The sequence below is a fragment of the Aspergillus stella-maris genome (assembly GCF_047715825.1).
Source record: "Aspergillus stella-maris strain CBS 113639 unplaced genomic scaffold BDV14scaffold_14, whole genome shotgun sequence".
In the NCBI taxonomy this organism is placed as follows: Eukaryota; Fungi; Ascomycota; class Eurotiomycetes; order Eurotiales; family Aspergillaceae; genus Aspergillus; species Aspergillus stella-maris.
Window position 1 is genome coordinate 450,150 of NW_027396808.1, and position 26,401 is coordinate 476,550.

At 51.7% G+C, this 26,401-nt stretch overlaps 10 protein-coding genes across 10 annotated transcripts; 6 read left to right on the plus strand and 4 right to left on the minus strand.

Annotated features, from left to right (window-relative positions):
* Nucleotides 1-412: 412 nt before the first annotated feature.
* BDV14DRAFT_31397 (major facilitator superfamily domain-containing protein) lies at nt 413-2,301 on the plus strand. The gene is made up of 4 exons (XM_073776513.1): nt 413-849; nt 897-1,727; nt 1,780-1,895; nt 1,983-2,301. Exons 1-4 carry the CDS (start codon nt 507-509, stop codon nt 2,151-2,153), a joined length of 1,461 nt encoding a protein of 486 aa, XP_073630377.1. The 5' UTR covers nt 413-506; the 3' UTR covers nt 2,154-2,301.
* Nucleotides 2,302-2,448: 147 nt separating this feature from the next.
* Nucleotides 2,449-4,300, minus strand: BDV14DRAFT_198144 (uncharacterized protein; the record flags this gene model as incomplete). The annotated part of the gene is made up of 4 exons (XM_073772842.1): nt 2,449-3,429; nt 3,488-3,772; nt 3,825-3,920; nt 4,013-4,300. 4 exons carry the CDS (start codon nt 4,298-4,300, stop codon nt 2,449-2,451), a joined length of 1,650 nt encoding a protein of 549 aa, XP_073630378.1.
* A 492-nt stretch (nt 4,301-4,792) lies between these two features.
* On the minus strand, nt 4,793-6,533 carry BDV14DRAFT_31468 (NAD(P)/FAD-dependent oxidoreductase). Its single transcript, XM_073776519.1, has 2 exons — nt 5,465-6,533; nt 4,793-5,388 (listed from the first exon to the last, which is right to left on the minus strand). Exons 1-2 carry the CDS (start codon nt 6,327-6,329, stop codon nt 4,904-4,906), a joined length of 1,350 nt encoding a protein of 449 aa, XP_073630379.1. The 5' UTR covers nt 6,330-6,533; the 3' UTR covers nt 4,793-4,903.
* Nucleotide 6,534: 1 nt separating this feature from the next.
* On the plus strand, nt 6,535-7,761 carry BDV14DRAFT_31461 (uncharacterized protein). Its single transcript, XM_073776517.1, has one exon. It carries the CDS (start codon nt 6,770-6,772, stop codon nt 7,691-7,693), a length of 924 nt encoding a protein of 307 aa, XP_073630380.1. The 5' UTR covers nt 6,535-6,769; the 3' UTR covers nt 7,694-7,761.
* Nucleotides 7,762-9,310, minus strand: BDV14DRAFT_31466 (aminotransferase class I/II-fold pyridoxal phosphate-dependent enzyme). Its single transcript, XM_073776518.1, has 3 exons — nt 8,393-9,310; nt 8,204-8,346; nt 7,762-8,151 (listed from the first exon to the last, which is right to left on the minus strand). The coding sequence occupies exons 1-3, from the start codon at nt 9,162-9,164 to the stop codon at nt 7,831-7,833; spliced, it is 1,236 nt and encodes a 411-aa protein (XP_073630381.1). The 5' UTR covers nt 9,165-9,310; the 3' UTR covers nt 7,762-7,830.
* Nucleotides 9,311-9,478: 168 nt separating this feature from the next.
* Nucleotides 9,479-12,435, plus strand: bioDA (adenosylmethionine-8-amino-7-oxononanoate aminotransferase). Its single transcript, XM_073776516.1, has 5 exons — nt 9,479-9,979; nt 10,033-10,132; nt 10,181-11,514; nt 11,565-12,148; nt 12,237-12,435. Exons 1-5 carry the CDS (start codon nt 9,792-9,794, stop codon nt 12,407-12,409), a joined length of 2,379 nt encoding a protein of 792 aa, XP_073630382.1. The 5' UTR covers nt 9,479-9,791; the 3' UTR covers nt 12,410-12,435.
* A 504-nt stretch (nt 12,436-12,939) lies between these two features.
* BDV14DRAFT_169989 (biotin synthase) lies at nt 12,940-14,657 on the plus strand. The gene is made up of 2 exons (XM_073768135.1): nt 12,940-13,454; nt 13,532-14,657. Exons 1-2 carry the CDS (start codon nt 13,242-13,244, stop codon nt 14,504-14,506), a joined length of 1,188 nt encoding a protein of 395 aa, XP_073630383.1. The 5' UTR covers nt 12,940-13,241; the 3' UTR covers nt 14,507-14,657.
* Nucleotides 14,658-15,558: 901 nt separating this feature from the next.
* Nucleotides 15,559-18,949, minus strand: BDV14DRAFT_188450 (cation-translocating P-type ATPase; the record flags this gene model as incomplete). Its single annotated transcript, XM_073771068.1, has 4 exons — nt 15,559-16,194; nt 16,250-18,323; nt 18,372-18,637; nt 18,719-18,949. The coding sequence occupies 4 exons, from the start codon at nt 18,947-18,949 to the stop codon at nt 15,559-15,561; spliced, it is 3,207 nt and encodes a 1,068-aa protein (XP_073630384.1).
* A 993-nt stretch (nt 18,950-19,942) lies between these two features.
* Nucleotides 19,943-21,245, plus strand: BDV14DRAFT_198151 (uncharacterized protein; the record flags this gene model as incomplete). Its single annotated transcript, XM_073772843.1, has 3 exons — nt 19,943-20,028; nt 20,310-20,495; nt 20,666-21,245. 3 exons carry the CDS (start codon nt 19,943-19,945, stop codon nt 21,243-21,245), a joined length of 852 nt encoding a protein of 283 aa, XP_073630385.1.
* A 2,913-nt stretch (nt 21,246-24,158) lies between these two features.
* On the plus strand, nt 24,159-26,360 carry BDV14DRAFT_31608 (M20 family metallopeptidase). Its single transcript, XM_073776522.1, has 4 exons — nt 24,159-24,829; nt 24,881-25,707; nt 25,763-25,896; nt 25,979-26,360. Exons 1-4 carry the CDS (start codon nt 24,737-24,739, stop codon nt 26,191-26,193), a joined length of 1,269 nt encoding a protein of 422 aa, XP_073630386.1. The 5' UTR covers nt 24,159-24,736; the 3' UTR covers nt 26,194-26,360.
* The last annotated feature ends 41 nt before the right edge of the window (nt 26,361-26,401 follow it).

A 26,401-nucleotide genomic window follows, 5' to 3' on the forward strand; every position in this document is an offset into this window, starting at 1 on the left:
CGTCAGCCAAGCGCGCCAACGAGGCTGTGCGCTCTTGGAAACTCCAGATCGATTGTCTTGGTTCCATACAGCTCGAGAGGGCTTCTCAGGCTTACCTGACCACAACTCTTCGATCCCATGCTTCCCCTCCTCCTCAAGGGCCTGCATCACCCGATGTCGTATTTTTACTCGCCGGAACTGCCCAAGACTTTCTCGGCATGGCGACAGTTGGACCCTTGTCTTTTCATTGGGTGTCGTTCGCTTGGGTCTGAATCTTGAGTCTAATCTCTTAACTATCGTGATCAAACTGGGGCAAGTTGCCTTTATGCGGGGTGACATGTCTGGGGTAAGCGAGGCACTCCTGCTAGTTGGGGTGTTATCGCGAGACCACAGAGAAAAAAGGAAGAAGGGAGGGGGGGAAAGGTATAAAAGACCAGCCCTCCATGCCTGTCAAAGGAATGATAGATCACGCACTCGCCAACTGATTGCACTTTTGCTTCATATCTCTATTGAACATTTGTCTCACCATGTCTGACAAGAAGATCTCCCCGGAGATCGGTGACGAAAAGCCTGAGGCTTTACACCGTGAGGACACCATTGAGCAGGAAAAAGAGCGGCAGCAGGATGTTACCGACTACTCTGGCGCACACGAAAAGACTGACCCTGCTGAGATTCGATTGGTCCGCAAACTCGACATCTGGATTATGCCCATTCTTTGGTTGATGTACTGGCTGAACTACCTCGACCGCAATGCCATCGCCTTGGCCAGGTTGAACGACCTAGAGGAAGACCTGAATCTCACCTCGTCTCAGTACCAGACCTGCGTTTCAATTCTCTTTGTCGGCTACATTCTCGGACAGGTTCCTAGCAGTAAGGACCTCTCGTGTGACTGGGGGAATAGCGCTAACTCTAGCTAGATATGCTGATCACACGGATAAGACCTTCCTGGTACATGTCAGTTGCCATGGGTGCATGGGCTGTAGTCAGTGCACTCACTGCCCTGGCCAAAGACTACACCGGTCTTATACTAGTCCGATTCTTCCTTGGTATCACAGAAGCTCCATACTATCCTGGCGCCCTGTATATGCTTTCTATCTTCTACACCCGTAAAGAGATTGCAACCCGCATTTCGGTCCTCTACACTGGCAACATCCTCGCCACTGCCTTTGCCGGTCTCATTGCCGCCGGTGTTTTCGAAGGCATGGACGACCTCGCCGGCATCACCGGTTGGCAATGGCTCTTCATTCTCCAAGGTGCCGTCACCTTTGTCGTCGCTGCTGGTGCCGTTTTTATACTGCCTGACGACCCTTTGAACACCCGGTGGCTCACCGAAGAAGAACGTCAACTTGCCCACGCCCGCATCCTTGCGGACACTGTCGGCGCCCGCCACCAGACTAGCACACTTGGCGGGGTCAAGGAAGCTGCCCGTGATCCAAGGGTTTGGTTGTTTGCTTTTATGCAGCATATGCACCTCGCAGCCAATGGCTTCAAGAATTTCTTCCCTACTGCCGTGGAGACTCTTGGTTTCAACACCACAATCACGCTTGTTCTGACCTGCCCACCATACCTTATCGCCGGCATCATCTCGGTGTTCTGGTCTTGGAGCTCCGGTCGCCGCAATGAGCGGACCTGGCACATTACTATTGCAAAGGCCATCGCCATTTTTGGCTTTGTGCTTGGCTGCGCGACACTTAATACTGGTGCTCGGTACTTTGCCATGGTCGTGTTTGCAATTGGAACTTATGCCGGTATGCCATCTATCTTCTTACATCGCACTGCATTTCTGACAAGTTTTGATAGTAAACTCAATTATCCTCGGCTGGGTCTCAAGTACATGCGGCCAGACAAAAGAGAAGAAGGCATCTGCTCTGGCAATAGTCAACACTTGCGCTAACATTTCCTTCATTTGGACTCCCGTACATTCCCCATCCCAGTTTCTCTTCTATCCGCAGTCTCCCTGCGAGAGATCAGCACGTGATGCTAATGCAACGGTTACCCTGCAGTACCTTTGGCCATCCTCCGACGAACCGCGCTACACGATCGCGATGTCTTCCAGTGCTGCATTCTCCCTTACCTGTGCCGCCGGTGCCTGGGTCATGAGGTTCTGGCTCATGCGTATGAACCGCAAGATCAGACAGAGTAACGACGAATCGGTGCTCTACTACGCCTACTAAAGCTGCGTGATGCTGTCATACATGGGCTTCGTCCGTTATGGGATATGATAAGATGTGGTCTTCGGACATCGGATGGGGGATTATGAGATATGATGTTGGAGCTATATAGCTCATGCAGCAATGAGAAATGTTCAAGGATGCATGATTGAAAAACTTCAAAGATAATTTCGATATCACTAGATACAGTGTTCAACACCTTCAGTTCCCATAACCCGTCAAATATGTAACGTGCAGTGAGAGTTACCATAGGAAAACTCTAGTAGTAGGTACAAAGAATCAAATAGGAAAGAATTACCTATACAACTTCCTGCCCCGTCACCGGACTAATCCCACAGATAATCAACTTTCCCTCAGGACACTTCCTAAATTTCACATCGAGCCCAACGATGCGCTTCTGTTTCTGGCTTATATAGCTTGACATTTTGTCGTGCCATTGACGGTGAGTATCAGTAGTCAGCTCCTTACCAAGAACGTCAAAGAAGGTTATGTGCTTCGCCATCTTCTCCCCTCTGACCTTTTCGGATTCGTACAGTCTCACGTCCCCAGCATATTGCGTCGAATAATCCGCAAACTCAAACAGTACTCCACCAAATGGCCGTTTCTCACCATCGCCGTGTTTCTTGAAAGCGCCCTGCTGACAAAAGCCCTTCGCGGAATAGAGCTGCTTCTCCAGCGAAATGTATACGGTATTCACGGCCCGAAGATACTTTATAAAATCGACCTGCTGAACTCGCATAGCATGATTGACAAGGGTTTTTGCTTTCCTGGCTTCCACTCGACTAAGGATGGCTTCGGCGCAATTCCAAATTCGACGGTGGTTCTTGAACGCAAAAAAGATCGACTCGTAGCTCTTAAGGAGGCTTCCATCTGGCAGGGGCTTGGAGTGGTAATCGAAAGCCATGAGGAGGGCGTAATAATTTAGGCAAGGCCGACTCTTGCAATAGAGATCCAGTTCACTGAAGTACCCACGAAGCCAGCGGTAGTCATGCTGGAGCCTTGATTTCCAGAACGAGTTGGGCAGACGTCGCGTTGCAGTGTGGAAGGCGGGACTTGCGATCGCGAGGTTCAAGACCGAGGACGAAGAGAGGTATTCGATTATCATGTGCTTGATTTCGAGTGGCAGAGTGGTGAAGATCGGATTGTCTCCTGCTGTCTGGCGAGGACGGGACGTTGCAGACCCCCAGGTTGGGCTGCCTTGTTTGACCACGCTGCTTTGAGATGCGTATTTTAGGAATGTACGCGCACTGAGTTTTACAAAGGGGTCTGTGACAAGCCACTTCATAGTTGTTAGTCATCCAGGTGCAGGGTTCGCATAGAATGATGAGTATACATACCTCATAACTGGCCTCTGCCCTCCACCCGTCCGCATGCGCCCATGTTTCTGTGCCGCCATAAGACCTTGGATTCTTCCAATCAATCATGTCAGCAAATGGGTCCTTCGGGCAAGCCTTCATGGTGAGATAAAGATTTCGCAGAGAAAGTGGCTTGTTGTCCAGCGAGGCCGCGAGGTGCAGCATCCTGTAGCAACTATCATGGACAAGAAAACCGTCCTCGCTGGGGTTTGGAAAAGTTAACGCAACACTTTCGAACATCAGGCCGTGTGCATGAGTGTAATCGCCCTGGTCATAGTGTTATTTCTCGTTGGGCTCAATATCAAAAGAAGTCACTCACAATCTTCGTCAAGAAGACATTTCCGTCCAATTTCGAAATAGGGTAAGCCCTCTGATTTTCCTTCATTTCTCCAATCACTCTGATTTCATCGAGCCACTGGAATAAGTACAAAGTCAGCACCAACAGCCCTTAAGCAAACTACTTTACAAACAAAAAGAAAAGAAAAGAAAAGGTATCACAAAACTCACAAGAACATCCTTCTCCGATAAATCCCACCCAACATACCCAATCTGCGTCGCGCAGTCGGAAGAATGGTACGCTGGGTCCATCCCGCCGGGGTCATCGAATTCCTCGTCTATCTCGAAGTAATCTTGACAGTCACATTCGTCGAGGTGGCACCAGTTGATGTCATCGCCTTCGTCGGCCATGGATGCCCGGCGGAGGTGCATGGAACTGAGCGGGCCGCCGCAGATGTTGCAGTATGATGCTGTAGCTGGCACTGAGGCTGACGCTGGGGATGGCTGCGTCGAGCTCATTTTGATATTGTACAAGGAACTCAAACGGGGTGGGTAAGAGGGCGAGGAAGAAAGGAAAAGAAACAAAATGAGAAATGAGAAATGAACCCATTGCGAGGGTGGAATAGACGCTGCTTAAAAACTGGACAAGGGAGTCAGACGGATGGAAAATTTTGCAGGAGTGAATGGTGTATATCACTATCTTGGGTATCAGGAGTTTGACTTTGCCGTCTTCACCATGGAACTAGGTAGACGCGTTATATTGACGAGTAGAGCAGCGAAACAAAAGAGATCAATGAATTTGTTGATATTACCATGCTGTCCTCATGTTCAAACAGAGTCTTCCTTAATAGCATCACCACGCTGCTCCTTAATAGCATCACCACGCTGCTCTACAGCTTGATCAACACTGCACATACAAAACCTATCCAACTTTGGCACGTGGCTTCAAAGGCCGACCAGTCATTTCACCTCAATGGACTTTACGGATATGACTCAGAGCCCACAACAGCCTCTATATCATTGTCACCATCAGCTTCACATATCATTTCACAACTGCGATGAATACCATCCCACTGTCATCGCCGGACAAACGAAGCCTCCAAAACCAATGCCGCATCCTCATCAAACAAAATCCCTAAATTCATGCTTCGGAATCAAACTTGCATGTACGCCCCTCTCATTATCAACAGCAGGCTTCCACCCCCAAGCCTTATCCTTAACATCCCCATTCGAAACACCCCCTAACACATTCACCACGTACTTCCCAATCGTTGGCAAGAACTTGTAGAAATGGAACGACCCGCCAACAGCAAAATACAGATTGTTTAGTTGCGTATCCGGATGGCGAGTTATTAGTGGATGTTGAGAAGACGAGATGGAGTCCCAGCAGAGGCGGTAGAAGTCTGGTTTGCGGTTGGCGTCGAGGAGTTGAGGGAGGCGTGAGCGAACGGCGGAGATGAGGTCTTTTTGGAGGCCTTGGGGTGTGATGGTTTGGTCGGGGACTGGGATTGAGATATTTTGGCCGGAGGGGGTTGTAGTGGTGTTTTTGAATGAGGTGCTGCTTGTGAATTTTAGGATTCCTGATTCTGTGGGGGGGATTACTTCGCCTGTTTTTTATTGTCAGCCAATAGTTTTTCTTCTCCAACTTCCCAGAAGGTTCAGATTAGAAGGAAGGGAGCGTACCCTGCCCGCCATAAACAAGCACCGGCAACTCATCATAAACTGCCTTTTCCTCTTCAGATAGCTGGAAATGAGCAACACAGACTCCGGCAGCAGACACCTGTTTCTCGACCCGGTCATCCTCAGGTAATCCCAACTCATTTTCCAAACTACTCATAACAGCACTCGTCCACGCGCCAGTGGCAAGAAGAACCTTCTCTGCGCGGAGGATTGTTCCGGTCTCGGTTTCAACACCGGACACGCCTTTCCCGTCCTCAGTGTTGAGCAGGACGCGCTTGACCTCCCCGACCTCATACTTGACTCCGAGCCTGATAGCCTCAGTCAGCATGAGTCTCAATGCACCGCTTGCATCCGCCCATCCAGCTGAGGGATTGTAGTAATAACTCCCAAACGGGCTCAGATCCGTTCGAGAAAGAACACCTCCCCAGTTCTGTCGAACTTGTGTCTCGGTCATATCGGTGATGACGCTGTCGTACCCGCCATCCTTGAAATTTTGTCTGATTCTCACGGGGACATCACTCCCCTTCTCGTCTAATGCGATCCATCCAGACTGGGTATAAACTTTCCCACCTACAGCACCCGACCCAGAACCTGAATTCGAATGGGAAACTGGGTTCAACACCGGATCATTCTTCCACGCATGAATAGCCTCGAATCCCAATTCCATATATAGCGGGCTTGAGTAATCTGCGCGGATGATCTTGTTTATATCTGCTGATGCGGCCTGGCTGTTCTCTGGGAATGGGGCGCGGTCTAATATTGTGATGCGGGATGCTTCTTCTGGAGATGATGAGACGCGCGCGAGGTGCAGAGCTGTGCTTACGCCGAATATTCCTGCGCCGAGGATGAGGGTTTTTTGTTGGGACATTATGGATGATTTCTTGGGAGGTTAAGGTGGGTGTGAGGGGAGCGAGGTGAGGTTGAGATAGGAGTGTTGGAGGTGGAGAGGGGAGGGTCTTAATAATCGACGGGATACTTGTGGTGGGGAACTTGTTGGGGATGATTATGAGTACTTACATAGATAGACACCTACCTACCTATGAATGAAGTGAGTGAGATAAAAGGCTTACTGTAAAAAGGGATAACGTAGGTATCTAAAAATGAAACAAGACAGACAACCTTGAAATACACTGGTGATCCCAGTTGTGGTGATTGAAACCCTATATCAATCCAGGCCATGGCTCACAGAAGTTAAATCCGTGACTGAGCCACGAGTTCCGGTCCGGATGCTTCCCCTCTCTCTTAAAAAGCCAGTTTTCCACTTTGACCTCCTCCTTGAACTCCGCTCATGCCCCCCGGGAAGCGAAGATGACGACGTACATCCACCGGACTTCCACCTGCCTTCTCGACGAGGCGCTCAACCCCAAGTATAGACCCCAGCAATTTCCGAATGCCGCCACTCCACAGGATCAAGTCCAGTTCCTATTCGAAATAACAGAGCAAGTCTTTGAGCTGCACGCTAGACTGTTTCCTCAGTGGTGGAAGGTACCGCCGCCTAACTTCAACCAGCATGTCACCGATGTCCGCGAGAGCGTCCACAGGTCTTTCCGGAACGCAGGTTACTTGAATGAAATACACCAATTCTTCTTGATGATACGGCCTCTTGTTAGAGATATGAATCCAGATAACGAGTTTTGGACAACCGGGCGGGATGAACGACCGGATAATGAGACACAGGAGAGCATGAATTCGGTTCCACGATATTTGACGCGGGCAAGGGTGCAGTCACAGCCACCACAACAGACGCAGCAGCAGCCACAGAGCACTGTGCAGATTTATGAAACGGAGATGGACATTGATAGCGATTCTGACATGGAAAGCGAAATTATGGCTGCCGTAACGAGGCGCCAGATTTTATCGACATCTCGGACGGTACCAGGGAGACAACCCGGTCGCTGGGGCCAAGTACAAAGGAGACAAGTGGAAGGCGACTGCACAATCTGCCTTAACCCACTTGTAAGGATGGGTGGGAGCCAGATACACCACAAACCGCCTAATAGCATTGGGAAGGGTTGTCTGCCGGGCGGTATCGATCATCCTCCCAGGGGCAAGCTTGAAACGCACTGCCCTTGCAGTGATGATGAAGTTGACGATCTGGAAGAAGACGAGATTGTTTGGTGCAGGGCATTTTGTGGTACCAACTATCACTTTGACTGCATAGACGAATGGCTCGACCAGTCTATCAATGTACGAGCCAGCTGCCCTACCTGTCGAAGACCTTGGTATCATTGAGCCGTCTTGTTGTCGTTTGCTTGATTTTTCGTTGGGTTCTTTGTATCATGGCGGCTCTCTAGCTCTTTTCTGAAGTATAATAGAGACTTGCCCTCCGTGCAGAACCTGTGACAAACCGATCATAGCGTAGTAGGTTGCTATAGCCGAGCCTTTTTCTCCGTCTGGTGTAGCCATTTATCGATAACCCCAATGAGACCGTCAATCTCTTGGGTCGTATTTGCTGCATGAAGACACACTCGTACGCGCTCCTGCCCCTCCGGAACAGTGGGCGGCATAATAGCACGGACAGTATAACCTTCCTGTTGGCAGAAACCTGCCAGCTGACGTGGGACATGGCTGCGGAGTGAAAAGATTGGTGAATTTGAAAAATGGTCAACTTTGAGAATTGAGCCCTCAGAGCTGAGGCTGTCCAACCTCCTTCGAAGGTACGTAATCAATCTCCTAAGTTTATCTTGCAGCTGCGGGAGTCAGCGATTTCCCCAAAGGTTTTGGAGACTACAGAGTTTTTACCTGTTGAGTTTCTCCTTCAATGAGTAGCTCGTATGCAGCGCGTATGGAAGCCAGAAACGGAAATCCCAGGGCAGTGGTGTAGATCAGACTACGCGCGTAATTGATCAGATAATCTCGGGTCTCTGGACAACACAGAACAATTGCTGAAAATGTTAGAACAATAACCTCCACGTTTATCGTGCTGCTTACCTCCATGACTAGCCAAGGCTTTGCCGAATGTATGTGTCCGGATGAACATACGACTTTCTAATCCCAGATCTTGAACAACGCCGGAGCCGCGTGGTCCAAAGACGCCGGTTGAGTGGGCTTCGTCGACAATAAAATACCCGTTCTTTCTAGGGAGTAAGCGATCGACGATTCTCACAAATTCTGCGATAGGCGCAACATCACCGTCCATGCTGTAAACCGACTCAATAGCAATGAAGACGCTCCGTGAGCCATCGCGGAGCCGAGGGCCTGATGTGATCTCTGCCTGCAGCACTCTTTCTAGATCTTCAGGAGAGCTGTGTGAGAAGCGGACCCGTTTGCCTGCTCGTGACAGTCGCATCCCTTCGTGTGTGCTTGCATGGATAAGTTCGTCGTAAACAATCAAGTCCCCGGGCTGAGGAACACTCGAAAAGACTCCAACGTTGGCATCATATCCAGAATTGAATAAAAGACCGCTTGGAGCGTTGTGAAATTTCGCAATGAAGTTCTCCAGCTCCTCGGCATAGGCTGAATTTCCATCTAGAAGCCGAGACCCTCCGCTGGCGAACGGATATAACGGCGGCGCTTTTTGAAGATGATCCAGAAATTTTGTTCGAAAAGCCGGCGATGTTGACAATGACAAGAAGTCATTCGACGAGAAGTCCACAGAAGTCGATGGTAGCACTGTCAGCTTCCGACGGGACAATTTGTGTTCCCGTTGACGCAGTGCCTGACGCATTGAGTCACGAAGGCATTTTGGCGAGGAATCACCCATCTAGTCGAATTGAGTAATCTCGTAGCAAGGATCAGTAATTGGAGGATTCAATTGAATTGAGGAAAGAAAATGTTCCCTGGTGTTTTCGTCGTGATCGATTTTCGTCGTGGCAATAATAGCGCCTTTTGTGATCCATAACACAACCAAATCTCTTAGACTATAAAATGTCAACTATCACCGGTAAGCGAGAACCGGAGCCAGGATCCAAATCCTTCCAGACCCAGTGCCTGGTTCGGAATTTCAAGGTCCAACAGCACGTCAGAGCAAGAGTCAATCCGGCGGGGATTCTGTTCTAATCCGTTGGGATCAACCGGTGGAGAATGGAACCGCAGGGACTCGCTGAAGAATGTGGCTGGGCGGCCTGGAGCAACAGTCTCCGGCAAGACTTCCAGCTCTGGGCCTCGGTCAATCTGTCTGGTGTTCGTCTCTGCAAGCTGCTTACAGGGCTTGATCGCCTAGGCACCAGCGCAAACCGAACGCCAGACCCATTCGCCAACGCCATTAATCTCGGTCGCAAATTGGTGACAATATTCCCCGCAACGACAAGTGGCTTAGTTTCAGCTCTATGATGCATTAGGCTTCTAGCATCCTGGTAATTTGATCTCAAGGAAGCCAAAACTCAGAGTCATGGCGCCCGTTGGTGCCGCGCTCTGGCGCTCCCTCCGCGCCCACCAGGTATACGGTGCCAACACAGACGTGGGAAAGACCATTGTCTCGACGATTCTTTGTAATGCCATCAATCGTCGAAAGCTTGAAAACAGATCAGCGTTCCTGAAACCCTTGTCGACAGGGCCGCTGGATGAAGCGGATGACAGGTAAGAGCGCCTCAATCGGAAAGGGAGAACATCAGCTCAGTGCGTGACCGCAGACACATCCAACGCCATGCTTCCAACACCTTGACAAAGTGTCTCTACCAGTTCGACGAGCCTGTCAGTCCGCACATTGCAGCTCAGCAAAAGAACTTTACGGTACGCTAAACAATTGTTTTACGATGTTCATTATGCTGACTCCACAAGATTCCACGAGACGACGAGATTCTTTCCTCAGTTCACAGAACTCTTTCCAACTGGGCCGACAATGGCGTCAACTTCGCTCTGGTAGAGACCGCTGGCGGTGTTCACTCACCAGGTCCCAATGGCAATTCTCAGGCTGATCTTTATCGACCTCTTCGGTTGCCCATTATCCTGGTCGCTGACTCTCGTCTTGGAGGGATTTCATCGTCAATATCGGCCTACGAGTCCCTTCTGATGCGAGGCTATGATGTCCACTCCGTCCTACTATTCAAAGATGACTACTACCAGAACCACGAGTACCTGGGCAACTACTTCCGGGGAAAGAGCATACCGCTAGTTCCTCTGACTGCACCACCAGCTCGCCCGCAAGAGCAGACTCCCGACTCGCAGGCTCGAGATGTGGAAGCTCTAGACAAGTACTACGGTCAAATTGCGGAGACCACAGATGTCGTTTCGCTCTTGGATGAGCTCGCTCTCAAGAACCAACAGCGGATTGACTCTCTAGAAGAGATGGCAAGCCGGGCACAGAAGACTATTTGGTACCCGTTTACCCAACATCACGGGATGGCGCCCAAGGACATCACTCCCATTGACTCCGCATATGACGACTTTTTCCAGACCTACAAATCACCAGAGGACGCAGGAAACCAGGGCAACCTCCAAGCGACGTTTGACGGATCCGCCTCATGGTGGACACAGGGTCTTGGTCACGGAAACCCAGGTCTCGCTCTTTCAGCCGCCTACGCTGCCGGACGCTACGGCCATGTTATGTTCCCAGGAAACATTCATGAACCAGCGCTAAAACTGGCGGAAACACTTCTAGAAACAGTTGGGAACCCTCGCCTGCAGAAGGTCTTTTACACAGACAATGGAAGTACCGGCATGGAGGTTGCTCTCAAAATGGCGCTTCGCGCTGCATGCGACCGATACGACTGGGATGCAAGTCAGGAGAAGATTCATATTCTCGGTCTTAAGGGGAGCTACCATGGTGACACTATCGGAGTCATGGACTGCTCAGAGCCATCTACTTACAACAAGCGCGTCGAATGGTACAGAGGGCGCGGCTACTGGTTCGACTTCCCTCTTGTGAAGATGTCACAGGGAGTTTGGAAGGTCGAAGTCCCCACAGAGCTGCAAAAGGCGCTGGGAGAGACTCAAGAATTCTCCTCGTTGAATGCTGTCTTCGATTTGGAAAGCAGAGTCCACTCGGATATTGGAGAGCGCTACAGGAAATACATCCGCGGCACACTTGAGCGGCTCGTATCGAGGGAAGGAATAAAGTTTGGAGCGTTGATCATGGAACCAATCATTCTGGGAGCCGGTGGAATGTTGTTCTGGTAAGCTTGGATATTATGATGCACGAGCCATGCTGATGTAACCACTACAGTGATCCCCTGTTCCAACGATGCCTTGCAGACGTTGTTCGCGGTAACCCACAGCTATTCGACGGAGCCAAATCTCAGGGCTCGTCCCCCCAAAGTGGCCACTCATGGTCTGGCCTTCCCTTGGTTTTCGACGAGGTATTCACCGGTCTCTACCGTCTTGGACGGAAATCATCGGCGTCATTCCTCGGAGTCAACCCCGACATCGCTGTCAATGCTAAGCTTCTTACCGGAGGTCTTATACCGCTATGTACTACGCTAGCGAGCAACGAGATCTTCAATGCGTTTACGAGTCCGGAGAAGAGAGACGCACTCCTCCACGGGCACAGCTATACTGCTCATGCGGTTGGATGTCAAGTCGCCATCGATTCCGTGCAGACCATGAACGGTATGGAGGAGAATGGATCATGGGACCAGTTCAAGAACGACTGGAAACTGCCTCAGATTAGCGCCGGGTCCCCACCAGGCGAGGTCTGGAGCGTCTGGTCCCATGGTCTGATTCACGATCTATCCCGCGCAGAATCGGTAGACGGCGTCTTCGCCATCGGTAGCGTTCTCAGCATCTCCATGAAGGACGCTGAAGGTGCAGGTGAGTCCCCGCGATATTTTCTACCTTGATCTTTCTACTTCCTTGCTCGCCGATCCAGCCGGCTAACATGTGACTCTCCGCTGGATAGGCTATACATCCACCGCGGCTAAGGGACTTCAGACAAGACTAGCCGCTGGCGGGCCGCAATTTAACGTGCATTCCCGGGTGCTCGGGAATGTGCTGTACTTGATGTCGAGCGTGACCTCCAAACAGGAGACATTGCGAACGATTGAGGGGTTCCTACGCGAAGCACTATTGTAATTAGCATATAGATGCACAAATAAAGAAATCGTTATACATTTTTTTCTTTTGATACCTTAGTGGGAATGAGTCAAGTTGTACATACCAAAGCTCACTGACGACCGGTGTAAATCGGGCGGGCGGAAGACAGTCTCGATCGCTCCAGCCGAGCCGCCGAGGTGCAAATCTTGGGCTCACCGAATCTCTACCAAGCAAGATCAGTAGGTAAAGTGGAATAGAGATCAGTTCAACCTTGGTTGTCCCCCGGACCTCGAAGCTCCGAAGCATGGTGCCAACGAAATCCCCGCGATTCGTCAGGAACAACCTTCACAAACCAAGTCGAATCCAACTCGGCTGTCTTGGTGCGTCTCCCGCGGATCTGCGATTTAGCACCAGGACGCGTTATTCGCACGGACGAATCAGCGATGACAAAAAGTAAGAACAGGCACTTTGTTAATTTGAGTGGTCGGATCACTTCTCCATAGGGCAATGGAAGGTTCCACTTCTGGAAGGCATCACTGTTTGCGGTGTTGAACCAGCGTTGGGGTCAACACTCTTCCGGCGGAGAGTTGAAGAGCGAAGAGCGCTGAGATGCTGCAATTGAGCGATCCAGCGGGGTCCGCAGGTTGCGATTTGCGGCCCCCGTGACCCCTGCCAAACTGCTGCCCCAATGGCCCCAGGCCACACTGCCACGGCCTCTATGACGATTTCCCATCCTCGCTCTCACTCTTGGGTTCCCTGACGAATTGGCCCATGCTCCTGCCTTCCAGTTCCCCTCCCGCCGCTTAAGTCTGTCCGCCCCTCGCTGTTTCCGCTGTGTTCAACTTCCTCTATATCACAGCACACAACAGCCATGTCCGTCTCACTGTCACGGTCCCTTCCCAGGGCCGTGTTCTCGCGGTCTTACGGCACCGTTCAGTCGTCTCCCACTGCTGCTTCATTCGCCAGCAGAATTCCTCTAGCGCTCAGAGAGGCTACCGCTGCCACTGCCCCGCGCACCAACTGGACTCGCGATGAAGTCCAGCAGATTTACGAGACGCCCTTGAACCAATTAACCTATGCTGCTGTACGTTACTCATCTCAACCCCGCATTGGCCTGCCAGCAACTACAATTTGAATGAAGTGCTGACTCTCTTGTTATAGGCAGCTATCCACCGTCGCTTCCATGACCCCGCCGCTATCCAAATGTGCACGCTGATGAACATCAAGACCGGAGGATGCAGTGAAGATTGTTCATACTGTGCCCAGTCATCTCGGTACGACACCGGTCTCAAGGCCACGAAGATGAGTCCCGTCGATGATGTACTTGAGAAGGCTAGAATGGCCAAGGCGAATGGAAGCACTCGTTTCTGTATGGGAGCCGCTTGGCGTGACATGCGAGGCCGCAAGACAAGTCTGAAGAATGTCAAGCAGATGGTTTCTGGTGTTCGCGAGATGGGAATGGAAGTTTGTGTTACGCTCGGTATGATCGATGAGAACCAGGCCAAGGAGCTGAAAGACGCCGGTCTGACTGCCTACAACCACAACCTTGACACATCCCGCGAATTCTACCCTACTATCATCACTACCCGATCTTACGATGAACGTTTGAAGACTCTGTCCCACGTCCGCGATGCAGGCATCAATGTCTGCTCTGGCGGTATCCTTGGTCTTGGTGAAGCTGATTCTGACCGCATCGGTCTCCTCCACACCGTTTCATCTCTGCCTTCACACCCGGAATCTTTCCCCGTCAACGCTCTGGTCCCCATCCCTGGTACTCCTCTCGGAGACAAGAAGATGATCTCTTTTGACAAGCTTCTTCGTACCGTCGCAACCGCTAGAATCGTCCTTCCTGCAACCATCGTTCGTCTCGCCGCAGGCCGCATTGCTCTCTCCGAAGAGCAGCAGGTCCAGTGCTTCATGGCTGGTGCAAACGCTGTCTTCACCGGAGAGAAGATGTTGACGACCGACTGCAGCGGCTGGGATGAAGACCGAGCCATGTTCGACAAATGGGGCTTCTACCCAATGAAGAGCTTTGAAAAGGAAACCAACGTCGTTACCCCCCAGCAACAGGTTGATCCCGTTGCACAACAGCCTGAGAAGACCCCCGCTGCGCCGGCCGCAGAAGCCCTATCATAGGGCTGCAGAGGATTACCCCTCTCCCCTACCCAGGTTGATCCGCTATTTTCCCGTTCAAGGATACCACAGGAGCGCTAGAGCGCTGCTAGGCCCAATACAATAACTTCCGCTTCAATGAGCTTGCTCCAACTACATGTAGCTATACCCCCCCCCCAGCACCTTGGCAAACATCACGCGTGCAACCCTGTGTGCAATGATTCTCCGTAAAACTGTTGCCTAGATGATGCCACATCCAGTCCATTTGGTCCTCGTCTATATAAACCTCACGGGTCCCATACTATTATGTCGCTCAATCTCGAAGGGACACTGCACCTGTTATCCCCCAAGTACTACAACCTCAGTACTGCATTGTGTGCTATTGCTTATGAATTTTCATCGGGTTAAACCCCTTGCATTGAGCCCTCAGCGGAGTCAGGTGCATGGAATGGCCGTGGGGTGCCACGACTTCGTCTAGTTCCTATCTGGATATTCGTGATGCCATTGGCCCAAGTAAATCACGCATACAACCCAGCGGTGAGATATATGAGAGCTCAACCTCCCACCGTGGCTGTGTTGTGCACCACTTCCTGACCTCGTGAGTGATACTACTCCCAATCTTAATTTGAGCAATCACAATGCAATTGATGCAGGAATCGCCGATTCCATCTACTGTGATGCTACATGAGACTTCCGCTTCTAGGTCTGTTCAACGACTCTCTTCCCCAGTTTCAACTTTAAATTAACAAAGTACTACAGGCACGAAGGACACTTGTATTTTAGAAAGTCTGTGAAAATTGCTTATCTATCAACATCATCATTATGTCCAGCATCAAGTCATTCAGATTATCTACACCAATCATCAACGTGACGAAGAAAGATCATCAAGAAAGGAAATGTTTTGAGGCCATCCAAACGTCCGAGGCCATTTCAGCCCTTCAGAGACAAGACCATTATCGGCAGGCGGACGCGTGAGGTGTGAGGATAGCGAATGCCAGCTTCCTCGCATGGCATCGTCGCCTCTGAGTCATGTGGTGGCTTGACTGCTTCTCACAGCAGTCTCGACCATACTGCGTTCACACAATAGACTGCTCCACCTTGAAGTCACCAGTTGCCTGGGTCTCAGAGCGGCTCATAGTCGTGTAGCGGCTGAAGTCCTGAGGTCCGCGGTAAACGTCGTCCTTGCCCTTGTTACGATGCGCAGTACGTCGGAAATAGATGCGCTTGCACCACTTCCAGAGTTCCACACCAGCAAAGAAAAGGATAGCTTCAACAATGACAACGCCCCATTCCCATGAGATTCCGACGTGCTTGAAGACAACGTCATTGATGACGGGGATATAGAGGGCGGGGAAAGTCGTGACGAAACCGAGCATAACACCGCAGAAGAGGAACTTGTTGCGCCAGACATCGTGCATCCACTGCGTGAAGTACCGCTTGGAGCCGGGTTGCATGCGGAAGAAACTGCGGCGCATGTTGATCATCTCCCAGGCGAGGAAGAGGGCGAACCAGGTCATGCAGACGAATGTGGTGGCACGGGCGCGGAATACAGTGTCGCACTCTGCGCTGTAGCTAGCGTTGCAGCCTGAGGCGAGGTTGCCGTCGCCCCAGACGTAGAGGACCATTGAGAATGCAGTTAGACAGAGAGCGGCCATCCATACACCGTATACGAGTGTGTCGATGATGATTTCCCATGTGAAGATACCTTGTTTCTGTGTGCTGTTAGTACATATTCGAACACAAGCCATGCAGGAAGAGAAGACTTACGCTCTGAGGGGGTCGGTTCATGATATCCGGAGCAGCAATCTCCATTCCCAGACCCATATCGGGCATACCGGAGGTGATCATAATAATCCAAAGAATCTCGACAGGAGCAATGGGGAACACCGACTGTCCGTTCTCATCCTTGAAGACGAGACCGATCAGGAGGGTAAGCGCCAAACCAACGTTCTCAGCAAGAAGATGGAGAACGAATTTCTGAATGTTGTCGAAAATACGACGACCTTCCTCAATACCGTTGATGATGGAAGCGAAGTTGTCGTCAGTCAAAACCAGCTCGGAAGCATCCTTGGCTACATCAGAGCCTGCTTCTCCCATGGCAATACCGACATCTGCGCGCTTCAAAGATGGGGAGTCATTGACGCCGTCACCGGTCATAGCCGCATAGCGGCCCCGGCGGTGCAGAGCATCGATCATACGGACCTTGGTGTTGGGTGCGCATCGAGCGATAACGAGAGGTAGCGTGGGCAAGTCATCGATCTCTTCGTCGGTCAACTTGTCGAATTGACTGGCAGTCATGACCATTGCATTCGCTACGTCCTTGGCTAGACTGTTGATATCCGAGGGGATAATACCGACCTGCATGGCAATAGCGCGGGCAGTACCAGGGTGGTCACCAGTGACCATGTGGACGGAGATTCCAGCACGGTAACACTCTTCAATAGCGCCGGCTGTCTCAGGGCGAGGTGGATCATACAGACCAACCAGTCCATAGAAAATGAGGTCCTTCTCGACCTCTTCACGAGGGGGTACTTCTTCGCCGCTAGCAATAGTGGTGTTGTCTTCGCGACCTGCCATACACAAGACTCGGAGACCTTCCTTTGCGAGAGCTTCCATGTTCTGAAGAATTTCGTTCTTGAGATCTTCGGTCATTTCCACCGGCTCTTCGCCGGCTGACCAGAGGACTGATGTGCATGACTCAAGCACTCTTTCCACAGCACCCTTGGTGAAGATCATTTGGCGACTTCCGCCCTTTTCGGATTCGTCCTCACGAGCGAAGATCACGGACATTTTCTTGACAGACGAGTCGAATGGGTACTCGGCCTTTTGGCGCCAGATTGGCTTATCACCCTTTGTCCAGCGGTCACGACCCCAGTTGAAGCGAGAGGCGAAAACCTGAATAGCGATATCGGTTGGCTCACCACGAGCCTGCCATTCATTGCCTTCGGACCTATGTACGAAAGCGAGGTTTGCCATGGAAGCAACATTGAGGTAGTCTTCAAGAGTCTTGTTGTCCTTAATCAGGTCGGAAGGATTCGCAGGCTCTCCCTGCACATCTTGCTCAAGCTTGATGGGGGCATCAGAAAGAAGACTCAGGTCACCCTCAGTAGGGTCAAGCGGGTTACTGGAAGCTCCGACTGAATATGTCCCCAAAGATGGAAGCCAAGCCCTTTTGGCAACCATCCGTCCTTGGGTAAGAGTTCCAGTCTTGTCTGAGCAGATGTTAGTCACAGCACCAAGGGCTTCCAGGGAATCAAGCCTCCGGACAATGACGTGTCTCTCAACCATTTGCTTTGTTCCGACTGCCATGGTAATGGTCAAGACCACAACCAAGCAAGCGGGAATCATAGCAAGACCAGTGGCGACTGCATAGATGATGACTTCCTTGTCATTGCGCATTTCGTTGGCGCCCATGACAACAATCGCGAAGACAACAGCGATGCCGAAGAGGAGCAAGGCGAGCTTGGAAAGCTTGCGTTGGAGAGGTGTTCCGACGTTGATACCCAGGAATCGACCGACGGCGTCAGTAGCAGTCAGGGTCCAGGCCTGCACATACCACCGTTTCTTGGTTTCGCCTTCGGGACCACGCTTGACGGGGCGCTTCTTGGAATCATTTGCACGAAGAGCAGCAGCAATAGCGCCAATTTCGGTCTTCATTCCAGTACCAACCACGACGCCACGGGCTCGTCCACGAGTGACGGTTGAGGAACTGTATGCGATGTTGAGGCGATCTCCAGGTCCAGTGTCTTCGTCGAAAACGGCATCGACTTCTTTCTGCACAGGCAACGACTCGCCGGTCAGCAGTGCTTCGTCCGTTTCGAAGTTCATAGCATCGACAAGTCTATGTCATGTTAGCCAGGTCCTTGCTTTATCGTGGTGTATGACATACCTAACATCAGCCGGGACAGTGTCACCGACTTTGAGTTCAATCATATCTCCAGGGACGATTTCAGTCGCGGGAATAGTGTTTGTTTTACCGTCGCGTGTTGCGACACCGGTAGGGGAACTGAGGTTGCGGAGGGAGTCCATGGTTTTCTCGGCGGCGTAGTCCTGATACACGCCGACCACGATATTGAGTCCGATGACAGCGCCAATGACACCACCTTCGATCCAAGACTGGATACCGAAACTGACGGCCATGGCAATAATAAGGACCTACAACGGAAAGCGCATGTTAGTCAGCCAAGTTAAAGGCGGGGGTGGGGAAAACGCGGAGAAGAAAGGAAGAGGACGAACCAGCATCATTGCATTCGCAATTTGTCTAATGACGATTTTCGCAAGGGATACACCTTCACCACCTTCCAGCTCATTGGGTCCATAAAGCTCCAAGCGCTTCTTTGCTTCAGCGCTCGAGAGACCTTCCTCCGAGTTCACCTTAAGCTCATTCAAGATGTCTTCGTACGAAAGCGCGTGAGCAGGCCGGGACAACGGCTGGACGTGTCCCGACTGTTCTTTCTTCTCAGCCATGATGTTGTTGTTGATTCAATTCGAGGTTGTTTTTGTGTTGTTCTGACTTATCTACTATGGTTCAGTCTCTTAGGGAGGCTCCATATAGATTGTGTCGGATAAAGAATGTGAGTCCATGCACGAGAAAGACTTGGCTCAAGTCCGGGTCTTTCTGGATGTTGAAGATCTAGATTCTTGGATTCTATTTTTCGAGAAGAAATCCCCGGAGAAGGTGGGCAATGGCACTCTATTTAACTCTATCTCCATTATGACGACAGCTACAAAGGCAGACCTGGGGCGTTATAGACCTCCACCACCAAACCTGGATCTGAGTGACGCCAAGCGCCTATCAGAAACGCCAGGGCTTGGTATCTTGGCCGCGACCTAGGGTTGTTCACAATTGGGGATGTGTCGAGGCAGGCCGGCAATGACGCATACGACTCGAGCGAGCCACGTGAGGGTCACCGGCGCTTGGCGAATTTGCCTCTGCACGAACCAGCGGCGAATATCCGGACTGCGCGGCTCGCGATTGGTCGATAGCGCTTATGGCCCCAGCGGAGCGCCAAGCGCACAATTCGGAGCGCGGGAGACTTGGCGGTCGGCGCACGCTGCGAGCGTTTGGCGCCTAGGATTGGTGCTCTTGGTCGTCAACTTGGCAGTCTGCAGCCCTGAGGGGCTTGAGAGTGGGTGGCAACTCCTAAAATCAGCCCAGTGGCCCTTCAAAATGGCCCTGCATCCCAGCCAGATCCTACGTGAATGGCCATTGCCCCCCACTATAGTGTTCCCCAGGCGTCTCGCATCGCCAGTCTCGACCCGTCAGATGCGAATGCATTCGCACTCTCGCAGTCTAGCCGATATACCCGATCATCCCCCCACGTTGCACTGCGCCTTATCATTGGATATGTCACTTTGCTAGTTTCAGGCGCTTTTTCGTATTTGCGCTCCGCGGCCGTTGCGTTGCGTTGCGTTGCGTTGCGTCGCGTTGCGTTGCGTTGCGTTGCGTTGCCCGGCACGATGGCGGGCAGTTCGGCCAGCAAGAATCTGATCGCCGTCGTTATTGGCGCTGTGATCCTATTCGGCGCCATTAGCGTAATCCCGATGTACGTTCAATTTTCATACTTTCCCTATCTCCAACCTAGTCTAATTCATCCCGACTACTACTGCCCCTCCCCCTCCACCTTCTATGAATCCTGATTCCCACCCATGCGCACACCCCTGCTGCGCCGCAGAATATTCCATGGATTTCCATTCCTGGACATCACTACACTATCGGGACGGACTGATCACACCATTCCTTCAACCGCGCCCTGTCGCTTCCTCTGCAACCCGCCCCAGAAGCACGCGACTACATACTCTGTACTAACTAGACTCAAACATGCAGCATCATTATGCGACGGCACCGTCGCAGGGCAGCACAACGGCATGCAGACGAACTCCGACATCTCCAAGTCAACGGCAGCATGCGACAGGTCACTGTTCGACGATGGCTAGATCAGCAACAAACAACAACGATAACGTCAACGTCAACAACCCACGATAACCTTGAACGGTTCGCAGGCGAATCATGGTAAGTCAAACTGTCCTCAGTCTCCCTGCTCTTTCCCGTTTTGCGGATCTCAGGACAAGATGCGGGGACAGGGCTGGGTTTAGTGTCTCTTGGCGGCCCTCCGGCTTCTTTGACCCATTGACCTCGTCCGGTCCCCTCCTTCCCACACTCCCAGCGCTGATCCACGCCAGCCAACCGAGCACAAAACGAGTTAATGTATCGCTAATCAATTTGATCCGACCTCATAGCCCCATCTGTCTCACGTCCCTACTCGCACACCCGTCACAATCCGACTCTGCCTTATCGCTATCCGGATCCACCATCCAATATCCTAATCCCACCCTTGTTCCGAATCGACCGGCGCAGCCTGAAGCAGCGCATATCCCTCTCACATCCTCAACAATACACCCGAGTCAGGCTCCCCCTCCCGATCTCGACACCTGCAGGTCCCCGATATTACAGGCAAACAATGACGACGATGACGACCGCACCCGGCCTCCGGGTTTAACTCGGTGCCCTGGTTCCCTCTCTAGCACGAATACCCTGCAAACAAGATCAGTATCTGCATCAGTATCAAACACTCACGCCCCGAGAGTAAGCTCGGACCCAGACCCTGAACAAGGCCCAGGCGCAGATGCAGGAAGTTCGCTCAGCGGCGTGCTGATCCTCACAAGATGCAATCATGCCTTCCACAGTACCTGTCTTTTATCATGGTTCCAGTATCGCCAGTACAGATGCCCGATCTGTGCGGACGTGCTGCTTGCCGAGTAGTCGGCGAGTAAGCGGCATCAAGTTAAATTATGGCTATCTACCTAGTCTACGTTAATTTAATCTAGTTACATTATGATATGAATGGGAATGGGAATGCGCTGGGCTGGGCTTGGTCTGGGCTGGTCCCGGGCTTTACTTGGCATTCGTTTGGATTACGTCTTGGTTTCCTTAGCTTTGGTGGTAATGATGGGTGGTGGTCTGTTCTTTGTAGGTAGGGACTACTTAAGCAATACAAGCTTATGGATACCTTACGAATTGTCTTCTTTCTCTAAGTTGACGTAGTTCAGTGAACAAAGATGCAATGACAGTAAGGCTGTCTCTTTGTAAAACCAACTCCCAACCCCCCGAAGACCGGAACAACCAGCCCTGCACCTCGGAGTCGGAAGTCTAGGCAGCCAAAGCCAAGAACGCCGACCCATGGACAACGACATCATCCGGTCCGCAGACCCCACAGTTACCACACCCTACGTCGTACCCTACAGCCTACCACCTCATCGGCTATCGACGCTCGATTGCATTGAGTTTCAGCCTTAGGTTAGGATTAACTTTGGTTGATTTTGGGTCTGGTTCAGGTCTGGACTCCCGTGCTCCGAGGAAATAACGGTATAGCGAGTGCGGGTTGGACTTCGGAGCTTTGGGTGGCTGGCTATTCTTAGATTATTCGGGATGGGGTGTAAGGCTGGGTTGAAACTAAGATTATGTTGAAGTTGGTACTTGCTGAGATCAAGCGGGCAAAAGTTCGGCCGCCGTTAAGTTTCGTTGTCTCCGGCTTGTTTCGCCCTGTCTGCCTTGCCTGGGGCTGGCCAGACCAGGCGGTACAGGGAGAGCCTGGTTCAGATTCTTCAGGAGGTGCATGTCATCATTGCCATTGTTATTGTTTGATCCGGGGAGCAGACCCGGGGTTGGAATTTGGCTTGGGTTAGAGTTGTTTGTTGTTTTCGCTGGCCTGGTTCGTGACTTTGTGCGCGCTGCAGATGTATGCGCTGCACTGCATGCTGTCGGATACGTATGAAGAAATGCGTCATCGCTCCATCTGCTTGCAGTACAATTGGAGCATGTGATGACTTTCCTAGTGGATATATCGAATGATGTAGGAAAGAACTGGGGTTTCATTCCTTCGCGTACTCCCTGTGCTTTCCTAAACGAGCATTAAAAAGGATGCGCGGAAATGGAAGGTGTAGCGTATGCGGGCGCGCTTCGGCGCCTCTCCAGGGCTGGCTGCCGGCTGTTAGCCAGCTACTGTGCCCCAAATGCAGGTTCTACCCCAGTTTCTCCAATACAAAAGTCCCACGTTCAGTTCCTGACCGCATTTTCCAAGGGACCTGGAATCGGACGCGTCGGACGCAGATCGTACAACGTGCATGAGGGGTTTTGTTCCATCTTCGTGATTGCTTTTTCCAGAAAGACGCTCTGACATCTCATTCCGAACGAGGATGGTTTGCGCGTGCCGCTCGGGATCGTTTTACCCCAAGCGATCGACTGCAAAGGATCTATGTGATTGCGTCCGAGCGCTTGCAGACGCCCGCGTATTGACGTCCAATCCTAAGATGCATTTCTGCGTCAGGGCTTACAGTTCCCGCGACTGGAGGTGCCAAGATATGCGGAGAATCAGGTGCAGGCTGCTTGTGCAGGTTTCTAGCTGGCATCTAGAACCCTCTATGTGAGGAACAGCCGCGCCAGGCGACGGTGCGGGATAGGTTGGATTGCTTGCGCCGGTGGAAGCTTATACCGGAAGCAGGGGAAATACAAGCAAGAACTAAGGTGGTCCAACACAGGGACGTTCACGCCCAATATACTACTGACTCCACGCCGCTTCCGGTGAAGCCATTGCAGATTGCTGACTGCATTGGAAAAGATGAAGCCATCACGGTCATTCTGGTTCTCGTCGGGTGTTCTTGCGTCCAGAAGGATCCTGCTGCAGCTGATACGTAGGTGTTAAAGTGGGTTGGTTTGGAATTGCAGGAGATCTGTCGAGCACAATGAGCCCAGAGCAGTCTTTGCGGGCCGTCATTCCGAGAAAAATCAGGATCATGACTTCACAACAAGAATCCGACCAAAGCTCATGATATAGAAGTTTTGTACGGTCATTTCCTTCTCCAAAAACACAGAGCAGCTGTTTCCGTTGTGCACAGCTTGTTCATCCAGCAATCCTTTGTATGCTGAAGAAGGGCACAAGACATGGCTCGATTGAGTAGTTCAGCCAGGATCTGGTCCTTCATGATCCTCCGGAAGGAGTCTTCCGCTGGTCTCGGACAGCTGGGATTGCTCCGGGCGTCGCCACGATCCTTGCCACAGCCTCCAGTGATGCCAATGCTCCTGGGCAGCGCAGTATGACCCCTCCGGTTCAATCACCGTTCACAGAGCAGAGTCGCTACCGCAAAGTTTTCCAAGAATGTCGGCACCAGACTCTGGAAGCCATAGAACGAAGCCTCATCGCCGCAGGGCCGCCACCAGGCTGATTTCCAGATGAGCTTAACCAAGGCAGGTAGGTAACATCGTCTTGCCCCGCAATGTCACACCATATTCAGGCCTTCGAAACCTGGGGCTTCACCAGGAGACGGAGCAGGAGACAGCCCCGCGACAAATAATCGTGCTGACGAAGGCGTGATCCTGGGGGGTTGCGTGCAGCCGGTTGTAAGTTCCACTCCCTACGCCGCCGGAACCGAGATGGACATATTCATAGGCCCGGTAATTGACTAAACCGGGAAACAGCGTGCGCAAGCCAAGGGCTTCCAAGAGCGGAATCTCGGCGATGTTTCGGAAAGCAGCTGATAAGCGACAATTCTGAACCAATCGATTCAGGCCGTCCAATCTTGCGAGTCAAGAAGCGAGGCCACTTCTAAGCGAAGTAATTGGAGAGGCTCGGGAGATTCTGGGGAGTCTCGGGCTCAATCATGGCTGTGAAAATTGGGCCCACCTCGCCAAGACGGTGCCGCCGACCAGCCCTCTAAGCCCCCAAGGCGTTTCCGCTTCGCTCGCAAAAATTGGCGATGTTATCTTGAACGTATAAGATCGCTGGAAATGAGCACGTGCGACTTTGGGCGTAATCAATTCAGAGGCGCCGCTGATTGTTTTCTTTTCACTTCCGCCGGGCGGCGATAAAACGACTTGCAGAACCCCAGCTTGCCATGGTCCAGATTCCCGAAGCCGTCTCCTTGTGTACTTGTGTGGCCCGAAGTGGCTCGTGTTTCAGCTTTTGACTATCTGGGGACTCGGAAATTCAGGTGAAATGCACACAGGTGAGCGACTAGGCATTCGATGTCAACTGGTATCGATTCTGAGAGCGAGATCAGGAGGTGAAAGCCAGGGAGGAAACCGCGCCCGCTCGCGGAGAAACATGCCAAGCCTTAGATAAGCAAGCATCGAGCATGGTCACGTGATGGATATCTAGAAAGTTGGAGTAACCCCTCACATCAATCGAGTCTCCAAGGCGAAAGGAGGGCCGTCGTTCCTGGTCAATTATAGAGAATTGAGACTTTTCTGTACACACAATGCGTCTTTCAGCCTCTCAATCACGTTATATCAACAGGGTGCAAGACACTTTGCGTCAATACGACGCCAAGCTACGAGATATAAACAGCAAGGTCCGTCAATCCCTTCCAATCACCATTCACGCACGTACCTAACAGTCAAAGATATGGAACAATCCTGAGCTCGGGTTTAACGAGCATCAAGCCCATGACAACATCTGTGAACTATTCGACTCTCTCAAGTCGGAAGGTTACACAGTCCAGCGCCACGCCTACGGCCTCGAAACATCATTCGAGATCGAATACAAGCACGGGCCCAGCCACGCCCACAGTCCTGCAGGCCGCATACTAACATTCAACGCCGAATACGACGCCCTCCCCGAAATCGGCCATGCATGCGGCCACAACCTCATATCTACAAGCTCAATCGCGGCATTCATCGCAACCGTCGAGGCCCTGAAATCCGCTGCTCCAAATGGTCTAAATTACACCGTTCGTCTTCTAGGAACACCAGCTGAAGAAGGCGGCGGCGGTAAAATCCGTCTCCTGCAGAATAAGGCATACGATGATGTCGACGCTTGCCTTATGATTCATCCAACTGTGAATTCCGTTGACCCTGGTCGATCCGATTTACTGAGTCTTGCAAAGGCGCCTGAGGGCGGCTTCCTTGCTTGTGATAAGGTCCGCATTACATTCAAGGGAAAGCCTGCGCATGCTGCTGCCGCGCCTTGGGACGGCGTTAATGCGCTTGACGCTGTTGTAGCGGCGTACGTCAATATCTCAATGCTAAGACAGCAAATTCTACCATCGCAGCGTGTCCACGGAATCATTTCCCATGGCGGTGATAGATCGAATATTATCCCTTGGTCTGCGAGTTTAGACTACTCCATTCGGTCCCCGACTGTGGCGACGTTGAAGCCATTGACTGAGCGCGTTATCAAGTGTTTTGAGGCCGCGGCGTTAGCGACGGGGTGTAAGGTTGAGTTTGAGTGGTGAGCAAGCAACCACATCCTCAAATCTTAATTATGTCACTAACAGGTGGTAAAGGGGCCTCTCCTACGCGGACGTAAAATCCAACAACCCCATCTGCGAAAGCTACGTCTCCGCCATGCGCGCAATGGGCCACCGCGTCCTCCTTACCGCACCACCAACAGACGGTGGTTCCGCATCAACAGATATGGGTGAGCACCACCCACTACCTCATCCTCCCTTTCTCCCACACATGTCAAGCCCCCTCTAATCCATGTTTTCCTGTTTGCACAGGCAACGTCTCCTACGCTGTCCCTGGCTTCCACGGCATGTTCCACATCCCCGCCGAGAGCGGCAACCACACCCCGCAGTTTACGAAGGGCGCTGGGTCCGAGGAGGGGTATAAGCGGGCTATTGAGTGTGCCGGGGGTATGGCGGTTGTGGCGTGTGAGTTTTTGGAGGATGAAGGGTTTGCGGGGAGGGTTTGGAGGGATTTTGAGGGGTGGTAGATTAGGGTAGAGGCTGGTGTTTAAATATATATATTTATAGAGGTGGAAGGTGATATAGATGTAGAAGGTACATACCAGGCTACGTATATAAGGGAAGAAGGGGAATGATGAAGAAACCCAACGATGCATTCACCTAAAGACTAGAACAGACAAAGGCAAAGGTAGAAAACTAAGTCTATAGGTATATACAAGACTCAATCAAATTGAT